At 43.9% G+C, this 26,728-nt stretch overlaps 1 protein-coding gene across 2 annotated transcripts in view; it reads right to left on the bottom strand.

The window, feature by feature from the left end:
• Positions 1-13,579: 13,579 nt before the first annotated feature.
• The window catches only part of LOC146858992 (schlafen family member 13-like), a 259,943-nt gene continuing 246,794 nt past the window's right edge, over positions 13,580-26,728 (bottom strand). For both annotated transcript variants that reach the window (XM_085649638.1, XM_085649637.1), the window contains exon 5: positions 13,580-14,565. In XM_085649638.1, the coding sequence (XP_085505764.1) occupies positions 13,707-14,565 (859 nt within the window). In that variant the 3' untranslated portion in view covers positions 13,580-13,706. The remainder of the gene's footprint in view (positions 14,566-26,728) is intronic.

Below are 26,728 nucleotides of genomic sequence, written 5' to 3'. Positions count from 1 at the left end.
AGGAAGTATTCAAATTTGGCAGTGAGAAAGATGAAGTGCAGAGAAGTCAGACAAAATCTTAATCTTTGGAAGCTAAGCTGAGAAGTGATCCTGAGTAATACGTGTGCTGTCAGGGTGATTTTCCAAGGTGTTCCGACCTACTAGTGGAATATAAATTTTGGCTTGGGTGGTTTCTAATCTAAATGTAAGGCATAGGGTTTTTTAAGCAAGGTTAGTTTGTGTTGTCGCTTAATGTTCAAAGGCCACTTTTCCTTCTCATTGCAGGCAATGTTTACATCTGACTGGCAGGACAGTATGTACATATTTATGTAGCGCAAACCTTTCCAAAAAGCCAGGAAGTGCTGTACAGGTTCAAAGACAAGCATAAAGTCAACAAGAGGTAGCTGGGTTGTGGATAGTTAATGTGTTCTGATGTAATGTTCTCTATAGAGGTATTACAGTTTCCAATGCGACTAAGCTAACACTATGGTTCAAGGAATTAAATTTGCAGTCCGCTACCCTATGTGCTTTAAGCACATTAGGGCCCGTATTACTAAAAGCTCGCACTTTCTCTGTTTGCGCCTCGTGCACCTTTAAGCTGGTGCACCTAGTGGCCAACAGGGAAAGTGTTACCTTTTATGAAGAATGCACTGCCCTAAGGGCAGACGTGAACTTGTGCTTGCCTGGGGGCAGCACATGCAAGTGAAATATTGAGTAGCTGTTTAAAAGCTGCTCCGTGTTTCTCTGCGCAGTCGCAACCCATTTGCACTTTCAAAAGAGATACGCTCAAAGGGAATGGGAACATAATATCATGCCTATCACAAAACAGGTACACATGGACTTAGACCACTGGGCTTGCCTCCTCCTTAACCTGCTGGGGCAGGTGACACACTATAAGATGCCAGTGCTCCAGCGTTATTTATATGTACAGCAAAGCTACCCCTTACTACTCCCCCCTACTTTCTTTCATGACATTTGAGCCACAAGGTTTTCCTGGGCAGACAAATCCCCTAGTGTCCATGGCCAAATGTGCCCCACAGATGTAAAAGGATGGCCTCAGCACAGTATAACTCCACTGGTACTATTTGTCAGCCCAGATGTTCCCAACAGGAAACTAGCTCTTTGGGGACCGCCATGACCTAAATTACCATTTGGAACTCTCAATACTGGAACATTGGGGTATATATGATGTACTCTACGGTACCCGCCTTGCTGCCTCTATACCCCAGATATCTAAGATTCCCATTACTTGTTGGAGAGAAGCCCTGTACTCAATAAAATAGCTAGAGATGCCCACCGCCCTTACGCCACAATGATGGATTACGTGACACTCCTAGAGGGCTTCTGTGGATATGACCTCATCAGGATCTCTTGTTTAGGGGACCTGTGGCATGGGAACCACGTAGTATCTTTTGATCACCTCAAAAGCAAATTTGGGCTACACTTTTCTCTCAATTCAATTTATTTTTATTTATTTTATTTTGAAGGTTTTATATAGCGCGAACAAGACCCTTGTGGGTATCAGAGAGCTTTACAGGCATATGTAGGAAACAAACAGTTCAGTGAAAGTACACAATCGTAATACAAGTTATATACAGAGTTCATGTGAATTTAGCTAAGAGAATAGATTTCACTTCTTTTTTTAAAGCGACAAAAGACGGATTAGGTCTAGTTTCTTTGGGCAGTGCATTTCAAATCCTGGGGTCCATACCCGAGAAGGCCCGGTTATAAGTTTTCTTGTTGGCAAAGCGTTGTGGTTTCAGTAGAAGGTTATTGGCGCTCCTGGAGGATCTGTTGCCACAGGAGAGTACCAGTTTCTGTGCCAGGTAACTTGGACTGTTGTGATGTATGGCCTTGTAAGTCAAACATGCAATTTTTAGATGGATCCGGGCTTTGAAGTGTAGCCAGTTGAGGGCTCTAAGGTCAGGGGAGATGTGACAGTTTCTTTTTGAGCCTGTGATGAGTCTCGCTGCTGTGTTGAGTGAGGCTCTAAGGAGGGCAGTCGTTGATCTATCTGGGGAGACCGCAAAGAGAAGCACTCCCATATTCCACTCTTGAGATTACTAGTGCTTGAATTGCCAGTTTGAAGTCATTCGGGGGAAGGAAGGGTTTGAGTCTTCTCAAGGTGTTTATCTGAAAGTTTGCTCCTTTTGTTGCGGTGCTGACTTGTTTCTGCATGTTTGGATTTTTATCAAGAGTAACTCCCAACGATTTCGCCGAGTCGATGATTAGGGGTTGGCAGTTGAGTGCTGTTAGGTGTTTCAGCCAGTCTTGAATGATGGTTAGGGGGAGCGATTAGGAGGAATTCAGTTTTAAGAGTGTTTAGTTTCAGATGGTTTTCAGCCAACCAGGTCTGGGTTTTCTGAAGCGTTAGGTCGAGGGATTTGATGTCCTCTAATGAGTGGATTTTTAAATAGATTTGTATATCATCTGCGTACATGTGATAGTGGATACTGGATAGTACATGAGTTCAATTGCAAGTGATACATTCTTCAGAGGACCACAGAGACACTCTAGGAGCAGTTCCATACTTTAACTCTCTGGAGGCAAAACTGGCACTAGGCTCACTAGGTCGTAAAGGTATCTCACAATTGTACAACTCCCTGGTACTCAAAGAGTCAGACCCCCTGGTCGTGCTGCACAACAGGTAGGCAGAAGACATTGGAGACCTGGACAACAACGATTGGAGGGAGGCTAAGATGGCCCCTTGAGTACTGGCTATCTCGTCCACCCTCAGACTAATTCAGATCAAATACTTCCACCGTTCTTATTAGACTTCAGGCAGTCTGTGGTGAGTGGGGAAAGCTGAACTGCTGGCGCTAGGGTGACCCAAGGGGTTCCTTTTATCACATCATATATCGCTTGCCTGTGCACCGCTAAATACTGGAGGTCTGTCCACCCCAGACTAAAAGGGCTCATCCAGATCACCGAGTGCCTGGACCCAAACATCGCTCTGCTGAGGATATTGGAGGGCCCAGTACACACTCGATACCAGTGTCTTTTAATGGAGCTTGCCTAACTAATTGCAAAGTGAGACACTGCTAGGTGCTGGATATCTCCGGATCCCCCTTTGATAACCGTATGGGAGATCGGGATTGAACTTCTGCTTTAGAGACAAGGAGATTTAATAAATGGAGGGCCTGCACCTCTAAGCACCAGAAGATCTAGGGCCCGTGATCATCTAAGTTAGACGTCCCAGGTGACCAGCCTATACATACAATACTTACACAAACCGATGAGAACTCAAGCACAGTGGTGACATATGGCTGTTCTGCGCTATGTAATGCCAGACATGTTCATGTTATTTACCGTTTTACTGTATTCTAAACAAGAAATGTCAATAATCTTTTTAAATAAAATGTCTGTCACAGCCACATGTAAGCTTGATTATGGCAAATGTAACTGTTGCAAGTCATGTACCCAATTAAAAAAAAAAAGTAACAAAAAAACAAAATATGTCTGTAACAAAATCAACCCTAATTAAAAAGTGAAAAGCAGTACTAAAGGATCTCCAGAAGATGATTCTTGGAGTAAATTAAACCATGGAAATCTAAATCTACATTAAATCAGAACCTAAACACACATGAATGATACAACATTGGTAATTAAGGAAGCTGCTAAAGGTAGAATAATATATGGTTCGTGATTGGTACAGTAGAGAAGTCATATGAATCCATACTGGCAATTATTACTTCAAATTAAGTGTATCACATTGACGGTGGTAGATTGTTTAAAGAAGTGTTTGGAGGTGCATACCACTTGTGAGTACCCACACAAAGCCACTGCCCGCACTGACAATCAGCCAAATTAACACTGGCAGAGTGCATGAAAACACCATCATCATGAAGTACAGCCAAGAGCCATCTGGCTGATGACAGCAGGAGGCAGAGGAAGGGGGGAAGTGGTATGCGGCTAAACCACAATCCATCTCCAGATTGCCCTGTAAGTGCATGACATTCTAGAGATGGATGTATGAACTGCGAACATGTGAGGGCATAATTCAGCTACAACCCAACACACAGACCCAATCCATATAATTTATCAGATGTTCTGTGCATGCCTCAGGCAGCATAAAAGCTATAATGAGTCTTGTTAGTCTGTCTCTCTACCAAATTGAACAGGCAGAACAGAAAAGAAGGGATCCAAGCCTTTAACCATCAGAAAATAGGACAGGGCTTCTGTCCCCTTGGAACCCTTTCAGTCTGTTCATTTGGACCTTCTGTTTGCAGGATGATGTGCGAGATTCTTGGCCTGCTTCCTTGGGCAGTGAAGGAGGCACTACAGCAGAAGAGGAATTAAAGTCAGTGAGAAAAAGTTATTGTATTTAACCGTGTGCATGTGTGTGACAGTCCACATGTGTGAGAGTGTGTGAGCATGTGACATCGGAACCTCCCTGAAAGGTTCTTGATTTTTGCCCTTCTCACCGAGTCCTCTCTCTGAAGCAGTTGTGAGGCCATACAAAACCTGAGAGCTTTTGGCAAATGGCTTTAAAATTGTGTAGGAAATAAGATTGTTTAATTCATATGTCAGTGAAAAAGCCTGGTACACTCTCACCATTTATCCTGTGATAAATCTTTTAAAGTTGCACAAGAAGCAAACAAGAGTTAACATTAATCAACAATTCAATTTATAGAGTAGCCAATTTGGCTACACAATAAGAACCAGGGATCGGTAAATTAGGTTAAGAAGGTTTATTACAAGACGTTTATAGCCAGACTGATATAAATGAATCTCAAGAACATATTATAAAGGTACAGTATTCCCAAAGTCAATCCGAATCTCCGTACAAAATTCAGTCTTAGTAGCAAAAAGCATACAAGAAATTCATTAGCAGCGATACAGAGAATGAGGAACAAGATCTGATGCTCGTTATAGTATTTCCGGTTCTCTTGATTATGCATTAATGAATTCTAAATTCTAAATCTAAAATAAGAGTAGTTTAGGGAAAGGGTCTCAAAGAATTCGAAATAAGCAGGAAGGTGTCAGCATTGTGAAGACTTCAATATGTAAAGTGTACAGAATAAAGCCACACTCTCAAAGTAAAAAGGGCATAGAAGTCTGTACTTCTCCAAAGCAAAAGGGAATGTCTAACTAACCCCAAAAGTGTAAGCACCTATTAACGCAGAGAAAATTTGAGAATTCCACGTCATTAGCAGACTCTGGTAACTTTCCCTCCTTGCACAGTAGAAATTGGCAACATTATTCAATTCTCCCATCCTACAGCTCGAACATCAGGGTAAACCTGGGCATCCTTCAGCTCCTGATACGCAATGAATGGAAACCCCTTAGTCTCGGTAAAGCTTCACATTCTTGCCAAAACTCCCATTCTCAGACCTCACTCTCTCTAATACAAAGCACTTCTTTCAATGACTATGAAATCACCAGAACACACCTCCAGAAGAGAAAACCTTCACGTCAAACAAAGATTCTTAAAATTGAAGCTTAAACATTGAAGGACTTGAAACTTAAGGCCTACAGTCATGATAACTTAATAAAATATTTCAATGTACAATTCAAATACACGATTATGTGTGCAAGTACAGTTTAAGAATAAATTCAAACTTTAGAAAATGAAATCGTGTGTCACATCTAACGCACTCTAAAAAAACGCAATACAACTTGAAGCATAAATGTGAATGCGAATAAGAACTGGAAGTTTTAGGTTACAGTTTAAACATTAACACACATACATTTATGAATCTCTAGTTTCTACAGGGTTTTCTACAGGTCGACGTGCCTGATCCCTCTCATTGCTGCAAACCGCCCACTTACGCTCAGTCATGTGGTCTTGTTTGCATAGCCTGCTATTCCACTCAAAAGTAACGTTGTTTCCCCGCTAACTTTTGCCTTCTGTATTCGCCAATCATTTTTCCACTGTAACTTTGTAGTAACACTGTATCTTTGTTTCCCCGCTAACTGTTGCCTTCTGTACTCACTGCTTGTTTTTGCTGCCGTTTTTCCACTGTTTCTTTGCCCGCTCCTCCCTCCCTCTTCCAGCCTCCCAGCACCCCTCCCAAGACCTACTTAAAGGGCCTGCAGTGTACCTGCAGCTACACCGCCTCCGAGCCATGAACCCCGCAACAACCACTGCTGCCGTTCCTCACTTAAATTTAATATAGGATTTTCGCCTGCTGACACTGCCTCTTCGCCTGCCGCACCGAATCACCTGCATACATGGCAACCCCTGCCACACCAAGCACAACCTTCCCAGAACATCTCCACTGCCTCCTTCTCAATGCACGATCCCTCTGCGAACACACCACCGAGATCTATGACACCATCTCCTCCCTCACCTCTGATGTCATCTTCCTCACTGAGACCTGTGTCAACCCTAAATCGTCTCCCGACATCACCTTAATCTCGGTGCGATATCCTGTATCCAGCAAGTGTGGCGGAGTCAACAAACAGAGGTGGGATCGCCATCATCCACAAGGAAACCATTCACTGCACCACCACCACAAACGACAACACTGATCATGGAGCATCTCAACTTTCAACTCCACAACGATGACAAAACTACCATCACAGACACGCTCGCCTATAGACCTCCAGGACCTTGCCCCAGCTTCTGTGACGCCATTCCAGGTGTTATCGCCCCGCTCACCATCAACTCCAAGCACATCTTCCTCAAAGACCTCAATTTCCACCTAAACGACCTGGATGATACCAACATCGCCAACCTCCTTGAAAGTATGAACACCCTCAGCCTCACCTAACTAGTCACCAACCGCACGCACATCGCAGGACACACTCCACAACATCTTCACAACCAGAGAGAGTCAAGTCACCGAACTCACCTGGACAGACCACACCATTTTCCACTTCACAATGACAGGTCCCCGATCCAGCACCACCACAAAACAGCTCAGCACCACTCACCGAACCTGGAGAATAATATCAGAAAGCCAATTGACCAACACCCTCAACTCCAACCACCCAGATATCTCAACCAACCTAGAACAGGCCGTCAGGAACTTCTCCACCTGGATCACCGGCTCGCCCTCATCAAGCCCACAAAACCAAAGAGCCCCGCCAATCAGGCCAGCTGGAACACCGTGGAACTAAGAACCACAAAACACAACTGCAAGCAACTGAAGAGGAGATGGCGTACCAGCAAGGACACCACAGACCGAACAGCGTGCACATTTTCGCTCAACCAATACCACCAACTCCTGTAAAAGATGAAAAGCAGTACCCTGTCCATCTGCCTCGAAGCCAACACCAACCGCAGTAAATAACTATTCAACATGATCAGAGAGTTTGCCAACCCCATCGCTTCCGAAAACACTATCACTCAGGAACTTTGCGATACCCTGGTGGATTTCTTCCACAAGATCTCTGATATCTACAAGAATGTTGTGCCCCAATGCACTGCAGCCGGCTTCCTCAGTCTGATCTCTCCCACAGAGACCAACCCAGATCACCTCCTGGAACCAGATCACCACTCAAAGCACCACCGCCATAATCAACTCTGTCAACTCAGGAGCAGCAACAGACCCCTGTCCCCATCACATTTTTAATCTTGGGAGCAAGACAATCCGTAACAAACTCACCACCATCTTCAACACATCCATCACCACAACCACATTCTCCAATGAATGGAAACATGCTGAGGTTAAACCCCTCCTTAAGAGCCCATCCACCGACCCCAGCAAACAAAAGAACTTCCGTCCCATCTCTCTGCTTCCCTTACCACCCAAGGTCCTTGAGAAAGCCGTCAAACTCCCAACTCACGGAACACCTAGAGACCAACAACCTCCTGGATAGCTCCCAGTCGGGGTTCCGCACCAACCACAGCGCTGAAACCGTCCTCATCGTCATCACAGAGAATATCAGAGCACTCCTGAACCGAGGGAAACAGAGACCCTGATCCTCCTCAACCTCTCAGCAGCCTTCGACACCATATCCCATCACACACTCATCAAGAGACTTCACCACATCGGAATTCAATGAGATGCCTTCACTTGGATCGCCTCCTTCCTCATCGGATGAACACAGAGAATCCGCCTAACTCCCTAAACCTCTGAACACAAGAGCATCATCTAGGGCATCCCTCAATGCTCATCACTCAGCCTCACCCTGGCCGGCATTATCAGAACCCATGGGCTAAACATAATTTCCTACACCAGCAACATTCAGGTCATCCTCTCGCTGTCAGAGGAAATGGAGGTACTGATTTTCGGGAACAACACCTCCCTGTGGAACAACTCCTGGCGGCCCTCAGAACTGGGACCCTATCCCACACTGACAGACTGGCCTGCCACCTCACCATCATCCTGGACAGCAAGCTCCCCATGAAACACCAGATCAACGAAGTCTCCTTCACCTACTTCCTCACCCTTCGCTTGCTCCACAAGATCTTTAGATGGCTTCCGGTCAACACCAGATGTACCATCACCCAAGCCCTAGTCACCAGCCAGCTGGATTACAGCACTCTATGCAGGAATCACTTTGTACCTCCTGAAGAGACTACAGACCATACAGAACGCCCCAACCAAACTCATCCTCGACCTCCCCTCCTCAGGAACCTCCACTGGCTCCCCATACAGAAGAGATGCCTCTTCAAGATGCTGATCCACACCTGAGAAGCCCTGCACAATCAAGGACCAGCATACATCAACCACCGCCTGAACTTCCACCAACCCTCCAGACACTTACGCTCCTCCTCCCTTCACCTCACTCGCACCTCTCACATACATCGAAGCCACAGCAGACGTTGCTCACTACCTCACTGCCAGGGCAGGGAACAACCTCCCTTTTCACATCCGGACCTCACCCTCGCTGCTGGAATGCAGGCAAGAACTCAAGACCTGGATGTTCGACTGAGCCGCCGCAGTAAGAACTCTAGCGCTTGGATATCCAGCTGCGCTTAACAAATTCTGTTTGATTGATTGACTGATTTGATTGATACAGTGAATACACCTCAATAATATGTCAGAGTGTTTCACTTTACATTAATAAGGTTAAAGCGCACAGTGAATATACTGTGCTGAGTGCACATAAAGATTGTGTCTCAGTGACGTTTAGGGTGGAGCCTAAATTATGCTACTCCATCAGTATATGTTTTAGCAGCCTTTTGGCCGTCTACACTGTTGTGCAAAACATGTTAACACAGCTTCATGTGTATTTCATTTGGCAAATTGGGAACAATACTTTTTCATTTCTTTAACAAAGAGTATTTGAGCTCCAATAAAACCACTTCTAGGTACCGTATGGTGCCGTATTGTGGCACGCTTCAGAAAACTCCCTAATATTGGAATCTGATAAATTGTAGAACATGCTGAGAATCACACACTGCTACCAAGTGGGAAATCTATGATTAGAAACCACGTCTTCTAGTTCCACATTCCACTCTAAAGAGCAAACAAAGCACCTTAGCTACCTGAGCAAATTCAACAACCACAGTATCTGCAAACAAACAATGCAAACAGTGCTCTGCACTGCACCCCACAAGGTCTTTCTTAGAAGTGACACTAAGACCCTAAACAATCCCAATGCATGGAGAGCTGTCTGTTGGGCCTACTGCATAGGCAGCTATTTCTAAAGCACCCGAGAACAAGTCTTTGCTATTGTTGCAATATAAGAAAGAGTGAGAAGCACACAGTATTTGGAGCGCATGAAATCATAAAAACAAATGTTTGAGTCAAGCAGAAATGCTAGTAAAGGGTGCTTGCAGCTGAGACATGTTGTATTTTGGATCACAGCTTCAAATAAGCATGGAGCTGGTTCAACCGTTCATCCTTCCCAGGGTGAGAACATGATGATCAATTCTGATGAATGTTAACTAATTGTATATGTACAACTGTTCTACCTTAACCACACTGAATGATGGCCCTGTGTAAAAAATATATATTCTACAATACAATCAAAGCAGTCATTATATTAATCTTTTTGTTAGATTATAGTATTTTTATAGCGCTCATACACTTCAGAGCTGCCATTTATTAAAAGAAACCTATCTGTTATACAATGATAGACTGTGTGCAATTTTTCCTGGCCTAGAGATTATCAATTTTGCAATATTATTGTAGATTAAAAATATACATTTAAAAAATCTGCCTTGATCATTTACTGGTGCAACATGAAGCTGAAGGGCAATTGTAACAAGTGTTTCTTGTTGCACACGCACTACAACTTATCTCTGAAGATTTTACTGCTCTGCCCGTTGATTTCACAGCCTCTAGTCATAAAATAGTACCAAAAGTGCAGACGTCTGAAAGCCAGATATCTTTTCCAGAGTGTGGTCTATGTGGGTTATTACAGGTTGTTGTCCCCTTCTCCTAGCAACTGGCACAACTCTGAGCACTGCTCTTTGAAGATAATGGGGCATATTTACAAGCCCCTATTGCCACCGGGCCGCCATGTTTTTTGACACTCCGGTGGTGTAGCGCCATTTTCAATATTTACAAGGTGGCGCAAAGCCGTTTAGCGTGGCTTAACACCGCCTTGTAAATATGCCCCTTTCCGCCGCAGTCCTCTACGGCAAAGGGGTGTGAAATGGGTGTTGTTGTGGGAGTTCAACCCAACACCCATTGCTTTTTGATGCAGCCCCAGATTAACAAGGAGGTATAAATCTGTGGCAGTGCCACCATGCAAGAGCTGGCGTTAGAATGGCGCATGAGGAGGAATGCTTATATTTCTCCTCCTTTTTGCTTTTTCTATGTGTGCTGCATTCAAAAAGCCATTAATGATTGTTTATACGAAGGGAAGTGTCCCTTCCTGCACGTAAACAATCATTAAATAATGCTGATTTGCTACTTCTATTTCTGCAGCATCCTGCATCACACACAGAAGTAACAAAGAGTCATTATGGAATCTTAGAATTAGATAAGAATGACAGAAAATAAAAGGAGATAGCGTAACATATAAGTCTAAAAGAGGTGTATGCCTTCGGGTGTGCTGGAGTGTTGTTATCAGTTTCTGTTACGGATGTAAGTAAGCCTGAGTGATATGAGTGTCTACTTTTTATGTTTTTGCCCACGGGATAGGGGATTAAAGTGGGATGGAGTGGGTGTCAGGGAGATTGGCGTACCCAAGCTTGGCACATCGTAGTCTTTGATGATGACTTCATGCTATGCCTGTGGTAATAATGCACATCCTAGATATATTATGTGCATACTTGGCGTTATTGTGGCTACCACTTGAATACTGCTGGTGTCTTTGGCTCAATGGTGCTCATCCTTGGCCTGCTACCTCACAAAACACATGGCTACATACATAATGGTGGTGGAAATCTTCGTAAGAGAACATAACAACAAACTGGCATGAAGGGCATAATCTATCCATGTGCAACAGTAGCACATGCAAGTGTTTTGTGAAAATGACATCCTGCTGTTTGTGGACCAAACATGTATTCCTAAAAAAATTAATACAATATGATATTTTAGAACAAAAACATTATCCTTTTTTTATTAAACTGATAAACTTCTGTTTGGGAGGAATTAAGATTATATATACAGTATGGAAATTCTGTTTTTAGGCAGAAATATTTGTATTTTTAGAAAATCGTGGGCTGCTGGTTCAGACCACGTGATTGCTTTTATGAAATACGTTTCAAGATGACTTTTGAGGGATAATTCGTGCTGGGTTCCGGAGCCTTATTGCTAAATTTAGTTGCCTGGCACCACAGGGCACTTACTGTTATGGCTGTTCTTTCCTGTCCTGTGCAGAGGAATTTCATCGCCTTTATTGACAAAGCGGTCTTTTGTATCAGCATTAATGCTGTGGTAGGCCTGAGCATGCACAGTTGGTGTACCTTGGCTGATCCTATCATGTTGTTGCAAATGAGAAGTTGCATTGCTGTACATCAATCTCTAGGGCTTTTCTTGCTATGGTTTGTATGGCCTTTGACAGGGTGTTGTGCATGGATTGATTTTTCCCCCTCTCACTTCCAGTAGAACCATCATCGTAACACAGGACTGAAAATTGAGTGAAGTGGTGGGATGGAATAATTAAGTGAAGAAAGATGCTGTATATATTTTTAAAATATCAACCATATGCTGCTGAATTACAAGATTTGATTTATATCCCTTTAGCCAATTTTAAGACAATATGCTGAAAATCGACTTTTTGCCATGATACTTTCAAGGTAGTCTGCGTGTTGTTCAGCTCTAACAACAGTGTTGGGGCTAAACCCAACATTTGTGTTGCGGTAAAGTATTTTTTCAAATATCTATTTATCACGTCAAACTATTATATCCCAGAATCCAAAAGGACACACAGAAGAGAAGACAATACAAGAAGCATGCACAGCAGTGGTCCTTTTGATCCACATAATTACACTGAACGAGTGCAACAGCTTTGCAGAGCACAGGCACTGCAAGGGCAAGCTATTATAACAGAACAGAGACCAAACCATGCCTAAGTGCCCCAACACAGTGTTGTGGTCATGTAAAGTTAATCATCAGAGGTTCACGTGGTAATGTCTGAGTGAGGACCAAAAATATTTAGGCCTAGAAGTGTGAGGGAAAAGAGTGGCCAAGTATCTGACACAGCCGGATCAGGTTCGCGCTATATAAAACTTTATAAATAAATAAATCAGTATATAATATCCAATCCTTAACCCTTTCCTCCACCCCGGGGAGTGGGCCTCTAACCCAATGCATGACAAGCCTCCGCTTAACCAGAAGGAGAGGCAGTGCAGTAAACAATTTTGTGAGGGCAGGGATCTCTTTTACAAACCCAACTAAGTCCATTAAAGGGGAGGCATCAGGGGTGCACTGTGTCATGTTCTCAAGCTTAGTGAAAATGTCACTTTAGAAGGCCCGGCAAACCAATAAGGGCAGCTGTGTCATGGAAGCAGCTTGTTCCTACAGCTGCTTCAAGAAACCGTAACGCCAGCAGGCTGAAAGGAGTAAAGTATATTTGTTAAAGAAACGTAAAATGAAGACATCGGTGTCTCCTATTGAAAAGATAGATTGTGTCCGCGTGCAAAAGAAGGACCATTCATCATCTGTGAGAACCTGACCAAAATATGCCACCTTGCAATTGAGGGAAGGTGCAACAAGCAAAGGACAAAGTATTAGAATAGTTACATTAGAGCGTGTGGATTTTTAGCCAATTAATATGATAATTGAGCTGTAAAATGTACTATTTAGATCCGTTTTTAAAGGTTTTGTCAGAAAGAACCATTTGCTAATCTCTAGTAGAAGAATTCAACCTCGCTCTGATTTTACTCTCTCCGTCTCATTCGGGACAGATATTTATGTCCTACCAGTTTTAAAGTTCACCATCCATCACTGCATATTACTGCTACCAATAAACAAACATTTTTTGAAATAACTGAAATATACTTGATAAATGAAACACCACAGAACCCAGGATTACATTGTTTGCTCAAACGAAACAAAAGCCCCATGAATCTGCAACTAAGTCCAAGAGTGTCGTCCAATGACTCCCTGTTTGAATATGGGGCTCAATACGTGTGGTGGAGTTTGAACACCCTTTGGAAATCATCCCTACACTATTAGAAGACACAACATATTTCATTGAGGAAAACAATAAATATGTCAATTGATTCATCACGTATGTTAATCACCACTAGTGTAACAAACCTGTATGGCACCGTCCCCATGCACAGAAATAGCAAATAACAAAAAGTGATGGATTTGTGCTTTTATCTCTGAGCCGACCATTTTAGGTTTACCTGGCACATGGCTTACAATATATAAAAAAATGTCCCCGATCTTAACAAATCTCTGGCGAATTTAGAAAGATAATATGAAGTCTCATATTTGCTCTGGATGCCGTACAGAGTAAAAAGTTGCTATCGACTTAACGCTGTACAACTCTGGCGAATTTAGAAAGATAATATGAAGTCTCATATTTGCTCTGGATGCCGTACAGAGTAAAAAGTTGCTAGCGACTTCACGCTGTACAGGAACTGGGTGAATACCGAACACGATGTTCCTTTCCAGGCCAGAGAACCGCCGCACACTGTCCAAAACAATGCCCTGGCCTTCGGTGTCATCCGCATTTATGAAAGATAGGTCTAATCTCAGTTTTCTCATATGTACTAGTAAAATGTGTCTATTAGATGTGATATCTTTTTCTGTGTTGCACAGAATTGCAATATCCTTCATGGAGTAGCCCTTTCGTAGGTAACCACTGCATGCTTTGGCCACGTACCTGGCCATTTCGTCCTTGTTTAGATGTTTCTTTTCATAAAATCCTGGAATTTCGTGAGCACATTCTGAATCATTGAGCAAACTTTTCAAATGTTCATGTAGACCACGTGATCCCCCACTTGCTTCTTCAACAATGTCATCCATCTTTGCCTTCATGACACTGTAGATCTGCGCGGCATTGCGGACCCCTTTGGTTAGCCACTCCATAGAATCCTGCTCATTAAGCACTGGAAGTCCATTTTCATAAGGGTGATATTTCTGGAAGTAATCCAAAAATATCCAGACAACACCAGGCCCATTGGGATTCTGAGGCCTGTTGCAAAGATCCTTAGCTTTTGCATACCAGTCACCTTCATCGCGACGAAAATTCTGTGCTTCGTCAACTATGATATGCTGGACAGATGGAAAAGCTCCTTTAATAAAGGTTGTCCGTGTAACTGCCAGGCAAATGTTTTTCAATCTAGGAAAACAAAGACAAAACGTTCACATAAAAAGATTGTAAATGTATACTATCACCATACAATCAGAGCTTTCTAACTTCTTTTTTTCAATTTGTAAACAGACGGACCTGAGGTTGGGGGGTATTAGGGAGTTTGACAGGGGGAGAAGCACACAAGAGAATTTACAGGACAAGAGAGGCAGCGATACAGAGAGCGGTAGCAGATATTTTGACAGAGAATCACCAAACACTTTGAAAACCACAACCTCTTGGACTCCTCCCAATCCAGATTTCAAAACAACCAATGCAACAAAACTGCCCTGATTGCAGCCATCGACGACATCAGAGCCTTCTTGATCACAGCTAGGGAAACAGCAGCCCTCATTCTCCTGGACCGGTCCACTGCATTTCCCACCATGTCCTGATCAACAGACTCCACCCAACGTGATTCAAGGAAACACCTCAAATGGAATGCCTCATACCTCACTGGCAGAACCCAAAGGATCTGTCTCCCACAATTCACTTAAGAGCACAAGATGACTATCTGCGGAGTACCCCAAAGATCATCCCTCAGCCCGACCCTCTTCAACACCCACGTGACCCCCCCTCAGCCGACACCATCAAATCACACACAGACTCATCATCATCTTCTACCCCGACACACAGCTCATCCTCTCACTGGCCGAAAACCCCTCCACCACAAAGCTAACTTCCACAGATGTATGATGAACGTCACAGACTGCATGAAGGACAACTGTCTCAAACTCAACACGGATACGACGGAAGTCATCAACTTCGGGAACAACACCTTGCCATGCAAGGCCACATGGTGGCCCGCAGAGCTTGCACCCCCCCACACTCCAACAGACCACGCCCACAACCTCGCCATCATCCTGGATAGCAAACTATCCATGAAGAAACAAGCCAACACAGTTGCATCCACCTGCTTTCACACCCTTCGCATGTTTTACAAGATCTTCAGGTGGCTCCCGGTTAACACCAGAAGGACCGTCAAACATGCCCTGGCTGGACTACAGAAACACGCTTTATGTAGGAATCACTACACACCTCTAGAAGAGACTCCAGAAAATACAGAACTCAGTGACAAGACTCATACCGGACCTCCCCAGAAGCACCCACATCACACAAGATGTCAAGAAACGACACTGGCTTCCGATTCAGAAGAGATGCCAGTTCGAAATGTTGACCCATGCCTACAAGGCCCTGTACAACAAAAGACTAGCATACATTAAAAAAAAGCCTAACCTTCCACAAACCGACCAGACACCTTCAATCAGCTTCCCTCTCCCTCGCAGACACCCCATGAATCCGCCGAGCCAACAGCGAAGGACGCTCTTTCTCGCACCTGGCAGCCAAGGCCTGGAACAACCTCTAGTTGCACCTCAGGACCGCAGTCACTCCAGTAATTCAGAAAAGAACTAAAGACCTGGATGTTTCAATGATCCAGCCTTCTCGCAGCAGCCAAGTAGCTCCATGGTGAATTGCCGCGCTCTATAAATGTTTTGTTGATTGATTGATCGATTTACAGGGAGGGAGAAGCACATGAAGGAGGGAGCTCAAAAACACATGGAATGCTAAAGCAAAAAAGAAAAAACAGTTCCCTAAAAATGTAAAGTGGAAGGCTATAGGTCAGCCAAGCTAAAGGATGGTAAAGTGGCTATGATGCAGGGGAGGAACAAACACAAGATGGTACAAGATGGGAAAGGAAAGCTATCAAATATGAAGCAAGCAAATTAGAGTGACAATAAAGCCAACCAATGGTAAGTGTGCTGTAAGCCCACTTTAATTTCTTAATACATCCACAAGAAATTATAAAGGACCATCAGTAATATTCTCTATTGTGATAGGACCTGTGTTTACATTTTCTAAAGGCTTGGGGAAGAGAAATACACATTTACAAATGCCACAAAGCACTGTCACACAGCACACATTTCTGTTATTTAACTTGGCCAGAGCTGACATATGCTAGACTGGAAGGGATGAGACCCTCATTTAGCATGGCTAAGCAGACGTTGATGATGGGTCCATGGAGGTGGATAGCATTGGGGACTGGGCCTGGGTTAGACACTAATTTCCTGTCTAGAAGGACACTACATATCCATCTGCCTATCTACTCATCTATCTATTGAGACTAAAGCTTTGGATAACAGTAAACAAAAGGACAACAAGAGTATCCTGTAAACCATCCTCATGCTTGAAACGTTGTGCATAAACATTCCGAAGGACAGACTGAAATACATACTTCTGAATAGGATTAATTAGAGGCAAGAAATAAGTGGTCTGATTTTCATCGAAGGTAAAAGAGCAAATGATGGTTTCGGAAACCACCAATTAGGTATGTGAATACAGCTTTATAAGACTCGAACCTTCTTCACCAACATACAATAAACCTGTTTTATTTTGGTAGAGGATTTCACCGAATACCCTCTATCTCCCCAGCCCATGCCATCCCACACACTTCTTACTCTCTGCAAAAGCGACACATTAGCCCAACCTTTCACCTTAATATTCCCGGTAACGTTTCCCAAAGGAAAATTAGGTAATGTAAGGGGAAGATCTAGAATTCAGTTCATCCTAATGGCTGAAAGGTGAGAGGTCTACATTCAAGAAAACATTTTGATTGAAAGTAGTGGCAATACATTGACTTTGGTTAGTCATGTTTAATACTTGACTGGAACAGTGGTGCAAGGGGAGAAGCCGATTTAGATGAAAGGGCACAAAACAACAAAGTAACGTCACCATGAACATGACCACTTTAAAAGTAACCTTCGCAATAAAGTGACCCGTAAAAGGAATGGCATTTGATCTAGTGCTTCATCTAGTAACTTAGCTCAATTTGGATCTGCAAAACTTGAAAGAGGATGTGTAAAGAAAGTGAACATTACAGAGGAAATTGATGAATATTATAGATGGGGGACAACATGCCATAAAAGAGTCAGTATGGTTGAGCTGAAGGTAAGCAAAGAAGACTTTTGATGGTTACGTCTGACTGCTGATGTCAGTTCCTCTTTTTTTCACATCCTTCGAAGTGGAGCAGGAGCTTTACTTTTAACCTTGGTTAACCTTGTTGGTCTCTTGACAACTCCTAAATTATCTCTAAACAGCCTGCCAGGGAAGATGTCTCTCCCAAACATGACAAGATTCCAGCTATTCTGCAACAGCAGGATGCTAGTGTCCATCACAGACTCCCACGATGTGTCCCTCTAGAGCCTTGGCTCTGGTCATGACTCAAAGTTATGCAAATGTGTCTAATGCACCTGAAGAGGATCAGGAAGTAAAGCTCTACTTAGCCGACCATGAAAAGTGGCCACGTTCTAAGCAGCAGTTCCATTCGCAAATAAAGTTGTGGAACCGCTCCCACTACAGGGGCCAATCCTGCACAAACTCTCTCCCACTCAAAGTATTCAGATAAGTAAAAAATTGATCCTAAGCACAAGAAAAATAGCAAGATTCAACCCCCTTCTCACTATTTGAAATTAGGTGAGAAGTGGCAAGGGCGGCACTCGAAAGAAACTTGACCCTAGTCTACTGACTCCGAGTCTGTCATGCAGTTGGTTTCCTGGCACACTCTAAATTCCCTGGGCCATCTGTGAACTTGCAGCAGATAGTGGCTTTCACAGAGTCCATGCTGTATATCTTTCAAATGTTACAGACTCCCAGCACGGTACCTGATCCTGTACAGCTACTTGTTTCTGACCGCCAATCAACATCAGCCCACACCAGACTCATGTTGCACTATTAAATCACAAAAGTGCAGGCCTGCACCATGTCCTGCATGATGCAGATGATGAGACAGACAGACAATATTTTCCCCCCCGACTACGTAGGTGCGTAGGTTTACTTGGACTCACAGAATGCCAATGACTAGATAACTACCCAGAAACTGGACTAGACTTACCACTTTCCCACCAGTGGAAGAAAACGCCTCTTTGTAGAGGTGGTGAGTACAGTGGTAGATTAAAAAGCACCTACTGTTGAAACCCAATCTAATTTATGGACTAAAATGCTCCAGCCACATCCAGCTTCCTCTGAGCTATTGTGTTCTTTAACAAGACATTCAAAGATGCCCTCATGGCGACTTGATCGAGCGTATGCTCGGCCTCTGGGGTCAGTCAGCCTGTGGCCATGTGACACAAACTTTGAAGGCTTGAAGCAAAGACATCAACGAGTACATGTTTTTCATTTGAAGCAAGCAGCCCTTTTGGACAGGTACACCGATACATTGTGGGACATGACCAGCAAGGTCTTGGCAGTCAGCATGTAGAACCTCAGGCAGTATCCTGCCGAAACAATTTAGGATGACTAGGATGCAGCAAAACTGGCTGGCTTTGACACCACTAACTGCATAGAATGCTGATCAGCTTCGACGTATACTTGGATGGCATGATTGGATGCGAGCGACTGGATTTCCAGGGATTGTTCTGGTATCCTTCATGGGCATGCCTGTGAGGGGGAAAAGGTTGATTGAGCACTAGAATAATTTAAAGATAAGTCTTACCACAGCACAATCCCTTGGATTACTGGCCCCAGCCTGACTATTCCACCAGCATTACAGGAAGTTTAGGGGCTACTCAAGAGGCTTAGAATACCAGTAACGCTAACCTTCTCAGTTGGCACAGTTGCCTGCACAAACCTTTAGCAGCAGTGAACAAAGTCAAAACTGTTAACACCAGTAAAGACAGCAATTGTCATCTTCCTCCTTCCCAGCTGCCCCCAAGCAGATCTGAGTTTCACTCCCAGACTCAGAGACAATCAGTAGGGAGCAAAACCGATATTTTCTCCCCAGCTGGAAATAAATCAGGTGAGATCAATGGGTAAAAAGAATTATCCAAAGGGGCTTCTCCCGGTCTTTAATTTCATCCCCTTCATCATATCCCTCTCACAATAGGACAGGTTTTTGCAGATTATGCCTCACTTCTATCATAGATCTTCTCTGCTCTGGTCCCTGGAGACTAGATAGTGTCCTTGGACTTGTAGGACACATATTTTCATAAACCGGTCCTGGAGTCCTGCAGACATTACCTGTGGTTCATGATGAGGTTAGAACACTTGCAATTTTCCACACTGCCTTTTGGCTTCACCTTGCCCCCTTGCGTGTTCATGAAAATTATGGCTGTGGTCACAGCTCCTGTTCAAAGGTCAGAAATATATGTATTCCTATAACTTGAGGACTGGCTGCTCAAGGCTGGCTCATCGCAGTCAGCTGTAGACCATCTCTGGACAACAGACGCCGTCTTGTTGTCTTTGGGGTTTCCCAAAGAGCCAAAGTCCCACCCGAACCCTGCACAAATGGAGATATCCTGAACATGATGGCGTTGAAGGCCTTTCCACCACTGCGGCAAAAAAGGGATATTCAGGAGATGTTGCAAATGTTTTGGACTTCGTCCTGGGTCTCATTGAGGATAGTTCTGAGGTTTCTTGGGCTCCTCGTCCATAACATAACGAGGCACCTGAGGGCCCTGCTGTGAAACCTTAGATTGCAGTGAGCCCAGCATCAAGCAATTTGCAGACTCAATCCTGATCTCACAAGAGACAGCTCAGGACTTGCAGTGGAAGCAGAGACAGCCCAAACTGACTTTGGACATGCCACTCTCCTTCCTGACAAAGAACACATTTGTGACAGGTGTATCATTGATGGTTTGAGGGTTCTATCTGGGAGAGGTGGAGATCAGAGGTCTCAGGTCTCCAATCTGTTGAAACTCTGCGCCGTGTGATTGGCCCTAAAACATTTCCTGCTGAAAATTAGAGAGAAGCTGGTGCAGGTCCTTATGAAAACCATGACAGATATGTGGTACCGCAGCAGGCAGGCTAAGTTTTGTCCCTTACAATAGGACAGTCATGTGGTACCGCAACAGGCAGGCCTGTCCCTTTGGAGATGGTTCAATCAGCAGCAGATTTTCCTGGAAGCCATACTTCTGCTGGGGCTTCTGACAGTCAGAGCAGACAAGCTGAGCAGGCATCAGACGGTGGACCATGAATGGGATCTACATCCTGAGGGTGCACAAAGCGTCATTGATCATTGGGGTATATCCTGGTTACATCTGCTCGCCACCTCAGAAAAAGTGAAATGTACTACTGCATGCTGAAATTTCCCTCAGGAATGTCATGACTCATTTCGCACCTGTAATGGAACATAGGTCTCTTTAATGCATTTCCATCACAGCCTTAAGTTCGGAAGTAAGTCAGGTCAGACTGGTCTCAAGTCAGATTGATAGCCTCAGACTGGACCAGTAGAGTATGGTGTAGAGTTCTTGAGCCTGGGCATTTGCTCTTTGATCTGGCTAGCTCTTCAAGAGGACCTCTTGCTCAGCAATTGTGGAGGGTCCACAGCCTGTATCTCCATGCATGGAGAATGGCCATCGACAACTGAACTCCTTCAAACTGCCACCCCAGTAAGTAGATGTGATCCTTGCTGCTCAACATCATTCAAAGAAATAGATTTATGCTAAAAGCGTTGGGAGACGTTTGTGACTTGATGTGGGATCAGTTATCTTGAGCTTCTGCACACCTACTTGCTAATGGGTTATTGTTTATTTAGTCCTTAGCCCAACGAAGAGTTGCAGCAGGCACAGTTAAAGGTTGCTTGTTGACCATTTTAGCCATTTTATGTTTGCCAGATTAGCTCTCTCATTTATCGTTTCCAACAATCAAAACAGGCTTTCTCTTTGTGATCACTTATATGTACCACTCGAGTGAACTGCTGTTGGTGCAACCTCTTTACACCCCTTTCTTCCTAGGAAAATTGGTGCTGAGGACTAGGGCTGCTTTCCTTCTGAAGATGTATTGCCCTTTTATGGGCCCAATATATCACCCTGCCAGCCCTTTTCACTCTGCCACACCCCTCGAAAGAAGAGCAAAGGATTCTTCGGCTTGACCCTAAAAGAGTCTTAAGACTTTAAGTTGATGGGACGAGAGATTACAGTGTAAACAACCAGCTCTTTGAGAGCTTTTTCTGGGGCCAACAGAGGTAGAGCAGTATAGAAGGATAATCTCTCAAGGAGGATAACCATTTGCATTAAATGATGCTATGCACAGGCCAAGAAGCAACCAACTGAAGGCCTGTGTGTCCATTCCGCCAAGGCTGCAACAACAGGAGCAAGAGGTGGCACCTGCTCATGATATCTGCCAAGCTGACATGGCCTTTGGTGCAGAGGTTCAAGCAGTACTACAGCCTTAACAAGCATGACCACAGAGAGGTCCAGTTTGCCTGTTTGGTGTTGCAGGACATCCACTCTTTAGACCCTCAACATTTTGGGAGGTAATGCTTGGGCACCTATACCAAAGATAAAGAATCTAGTTAGAAGTATCCGTCAGAATAACAAGTTATTTACCACTGGTACGACTCTTTCTGGTGAATAATCTATTGAACTACAAATTTCTCAGTGCCTTTCAGCCTCATTCTGTGGAGTGGACATCTGCACATAGTAAGAAGAATTGGCATAGCCAATAGGTCTCACCTGTGGGACCTTATAGGTATTTAGCCATGCAGCACATTATCCTGGATGCTACAATAGCTACTGTTCATTAACGTGGAAGCTTTGACACCAATACACACTTTATAACACAGCATTGAGAAGTAGTTATTTAAAGTGTTTTAGTGTAATAAATAATTTGTCTGATAACACAATATAAGCGAGGAAGCCACAATGTGTCCAGGTTTTCTGGTTTCACTTTGTACAAGTCAGTCAATAAATAGGTATCAATGTGTCTTTCTTTACACTAAGGCTTGTTCTTTTCTTAGTCGCCAGAATCACAGGATGTTGAGCTGATGCTGAGACTCGAACCCAGTTCCCCAGTTAGCAGCTCTGACTGTAATGTAACATCCTGGGTAGAGAAAGGCAGCACTCTAAATATGAGGTGTGTAGTTTCAGACAGCACACATTCCTGCATCTCTGCAAAGATTACATCTGGGGGTTCGGACAGACAATTTTTTGACACAGCAATGCTGCTATTTAGCTAGTACAAGTCTCAATGGGTATGAAGGCCAAAGCATCAACCTTTGATGTCAGAAAGAGATACTCGTCTAGTGGCTAAAGAAGACAGTGTACACTGGAAAATCTGGGAACAATCCTTGTTTCTCTGATTGACCAAATTCTTTGATTTTAGGCAAATACTTTATTTCACTAAGCCTCCATTTTCTTCATTATCATATATGAGAGAAACTTGAAATACGGAAGTTCAGGATGTGCACTGTAGAATGTCTTTTTTGTTTGATTTAATAGCCTTGAATGTTGTTCATCTATAAGAATCTAGGCTAGATGCGGGGTACACTTAACAATTGCCTCTTATTTTCCTACTAGAATTGGTATAGGGGCAGGGGCAGGAATGTTTTCAATTCAGGTTTAAAATCTCTCACAATCTTACAATTTTGAAGACACCATATTCTAACAGGTTTGTTGCATAATGTACATGCCAAATAGTTTTATGGCTCGGCTCGTGCACTGGCACTTCCTTGAACCAACCCTTCACGCGGCTCTCCATGTTCATTTGATGGCACACCCACTTTAAGGAGAACAACCCACCAACTTCACAGTATACATATATTTTTTTAAGGATTTGAAATAGCACCACGTGTTTTAAATACAGGTCAAAGTTAACCAATACAGCAACATTTTGATTCATTGCTATATTGTTTGATGTTCCTATCACACACTGCTTGAAAGTATTAAACAGAAAAATGCTGTGCACCATAAGTGGACAGTGTCCTTCAAATATGGCGAAGAAGATTTTTCCAAGCGGTTCATAGAGATTGCCTGGACGCACTAGTAAGGTTGTAGACCGAGAAGGGGTGTGCACGTTTGCCACCTAAACCCCGGTCACAGAGAGCACATACAAGAGTGCAGAGGTTTTCCACTATTGTTGATGTTTTTGAAACCTGTTTTGTTTTAGTGCAGCAAAATGTTCTCTAGCGCTCACACTGAAGCAGCATCCAGAAGCGCTGGCAGTTCCCTCAGTGTAGGCCAATGCGATTGTACCGCCTCCGACAAACGCTCTGGGGACTGGAGAGTGGAGCACAATGAGACTGTAATCCATTTCTCTCTCTGTCACTCGGACTGTCTCTCTAAAAAACTATCTTGACACGTTTCATGTCGTTAGGAGGTGCTTAAAAATGCCACCACTTGAAGTTCCTTAACATGCGAGCCCTACAGCGATTTTAAACATTCTAAGCAAATTGGTGCGAACATTAATAAATTTGCTAAAAAAATAACATCAAAATTGCTTAAAGAAACAGTCCTCAGGTGTGTTTTCCAGATAACCAGGCACTCCGCCATGCTATCTAGTAATGCACCCCGAGGATACCCCGCAAATGGGGTATGAAGCGTTATATAAATGCTGCAATACGGCGTTCCCTCTACAATCCTATGTGTACTTAATAAAAAGGAGTCATTCGCAAAGTGAATCCGACATAACTAATTTGTTTAAAAATATCGGGAAACATGATGTAAAATATAGAGCTGTCAACCTTGGGTATAGGGAACCGGGATCTAGTCTCGGCATCGGCTCTCCAAGTGCCTCTAAAAAACATGCAGATCGGAACAAATACAATTAAACAATGGCAACCCCCTCCACCCCCAAAAAAATACAAATTCCTTAAAAATGCCGATCATACTATGGCAATGTCTGAACTCCCTTCCAGAGAATGGTCGTAGAGGAACAAAAGTTGAAGAGGTGGCCAGGAGAGAGCAGAAAGAAGAAGCAGTGCTCCAAAACTAAACAAATGGCCAATAGTAAAAGGATCTATGTAGCAGGGGCAGTTTCCAGGGTGGAACAAAACAGCCAAAAGGCAGGACAAATGTATACTACTCACCAAAGAAAAGAAAGAAATTTCTAAAGGCAGATGAAAGAACCAATGGTAAGCGCAGGGCGTGTTCAAAGTCCATAGACTGAACACCACATGTCTCGAAAACGGCGCATGCATGCTACCTAGGCTCGACCTAAAAATGTCCAGTACACTCAACTAATGCATCCTTGCCTTCCGGGGAGGTTGCTGAGCCACTTAAATTTGGCATCTCCATTCCATTACTGAAAAAAAATGAATCTTGGCCTGTCCTTGGTGATAACAGAAAACTGGGTCTCGAAGACAATTTTTGGAATATAAATCTATAATTCAATCTGGAGGATTCTCAAGTTGGCTTTCATCCAAATAGAAGCATAGAACTGGCAGTGGTGGTTGATTTTTGGATACGGATGTTTCATCTGTCTTTTTAAATCTACTTGCTGCCTTCAACACGATTGACCATACTATTCTGTTACAGCAACTGAAAGGAATATGCTACTTACCAGTATGCATCTGTTCTTGGCATGTAGAGCTGTAGATCTACACACTTTTGCATAGATCGCCATCTGGTGTTGGGCCCGGATGTTTGCAGTTTGTTTTTCCTCTTGGAAAGTCTTTGGAAGTCACGAGGTCGGTGACTTCTCTTTTGGATCGTATTGCGCATGGGCTTCGGCTCCATCCTCAGATTGTTTTTCGCAAGCAGGGAAAGATGGAGCATAGTAATAACAGTGAAGAAACCCGTGTGTGTATCTAAATAAGATTAACTGGAACAGATACAGGTAGCCGGGGAGGCGGGTGGGCGTGTGTAGATCTGCAGCTCTACATGCCAAGAACAGATGCATACTGGTAACGAATAGTTTCTTACCTGTCGGTGTAGTTTTGCAGCTTGAAGATCTTTCTGGATTCACTATGCTGTGCATTATTCTGCGATCTTGTGGTTGGGTCCGGATTCGTAGTCTATTCTTTTTCTTTTTTTTTTTTTTGTAGCCCAGGTGGGTGTCGACGACCCACCATTTGGTGCACCTCCCGTGACGTCGTCGTGCTTCCTGCGGAAGTCCCACCTTTGGGGCGCCATCTTCAGGTTCTTTTTTCCTCTCTTTTTTTTTTTTTAACCCTAGGCGATTGATTAATCCTTTATGTCCATTTTTCTGTACTATTTCATTCCTTCTGATCTTCTTTATTTTACCCCCTCTTCCTCCAGCATCATCTTCCTGGCGGAGGTGGGTGGGTTCGCTAGTGAATCCAGAAAGATCTTCAAGCTGCAAAACTACACCGACAGGTAAGAAAGTATTCGTTTTGCAGCATGAATCTTTCTGGATTCACTATGCTGTGCATAGACTTTGTAGCGGTTTTCCTAATTTTGTGGCGGCTGGGTGGTAGATAAGCGTTGGTCGTTGAAAATGTGTTGAAGCACCTTCTGTCCAACTTGTGCTTCCTTGTTCATCTGAATGTCCACGCAGTAGTGTTTTGTGAACGTGTGCACAGATGCCCAAGTTGCCGCTAGACATATGTCCTGAATGGGCGTATTCGCCAGAAAGGCAATGGTTGCCCCCTTCTTCCTTGTGGAGTGAGCCTGAGGCCCCTCCGCTAGTTCCTGTCCAGCCTGTTTGTGGCAGAATTGAATAGTGAGGGCAATCCATCTAGCGATGGTGCCCTTAGTCACTGGTCTACCCATGAAGCTAGTAGCAAAGGACACAAACAACTGCTTTGATTTTCTGAGTTCCTTGGTCCTCTCAATGTAGTGCATCACCGCTCTTCTAGCGTCAAGAGTGTGAAGAGCCCTTTCTGCGTTTGAAGTCGGGTTTTGGAAGAAACGCGGTATCTGAATACTCTGGTTCATGTGGAACGCCGACACCACCTTGGGCATGAAGTGTGGGTCTGTTCTCAGGACAACCCTGTCCTTGTGAATCTGAATGTAGGGTTCCTGTAGCGTTAGCGCTTGAAGCTCGCTCACCCTGCGTAGCGAGGTTATGGCTACCAAAAAGGCCATTTTCATAGTCAACATTTGCAGTGAGGCCTTGTGAATGGGTTCAAACGGTGCCTTCATGAGCTCCGTCAGTACCACGTTGAGATTCCATGCTGGCGGCGGCAACCTTTTAGGAGGAGCAATTCTTTTGGCTCCTTCCATGAATCTCTTTACAACCTGCGATGTGAAGAAACTTCCACCCTTCTCTCCTCTGGTGTAGGCTACGATCGCCGCTAGGTGTACCCTTAGGGAGGTCGAGCAGAGGTTACTCTTTAGAAGGTGTGTGAGGTACCTCAGTACTGTTGAGTCTCTTGTCATTGTATTTTGCAGCCCATTCTTCCTGCACCACATAGTAAATCTCTGCCATTTCGCACTGTAGCATTTGCGTGTAGTTGGTTTTCTTGCCTCCCGCAGCACCC

The sequence above is a fragment of the Triturus cristatus genome, chromosome 3_2, assembly GCF_964204655.1.
Source record: "Triturus cristatus chromosome 3_2, aTriCri1.1, whole genome shotgun sequence".
In the NCBI taxonomy this organism is placed as follows: domain Eukaryota; kingdom Metazoa; phylum Chordata; class Amphibia; order Caudata; family Salamandridae; genus Triturus; species Triturus cristatus.
Note: the sequence above shows the minus strand (reverse complement) of the source record. Positions and strands in the feature narration are given on the sequence as shown.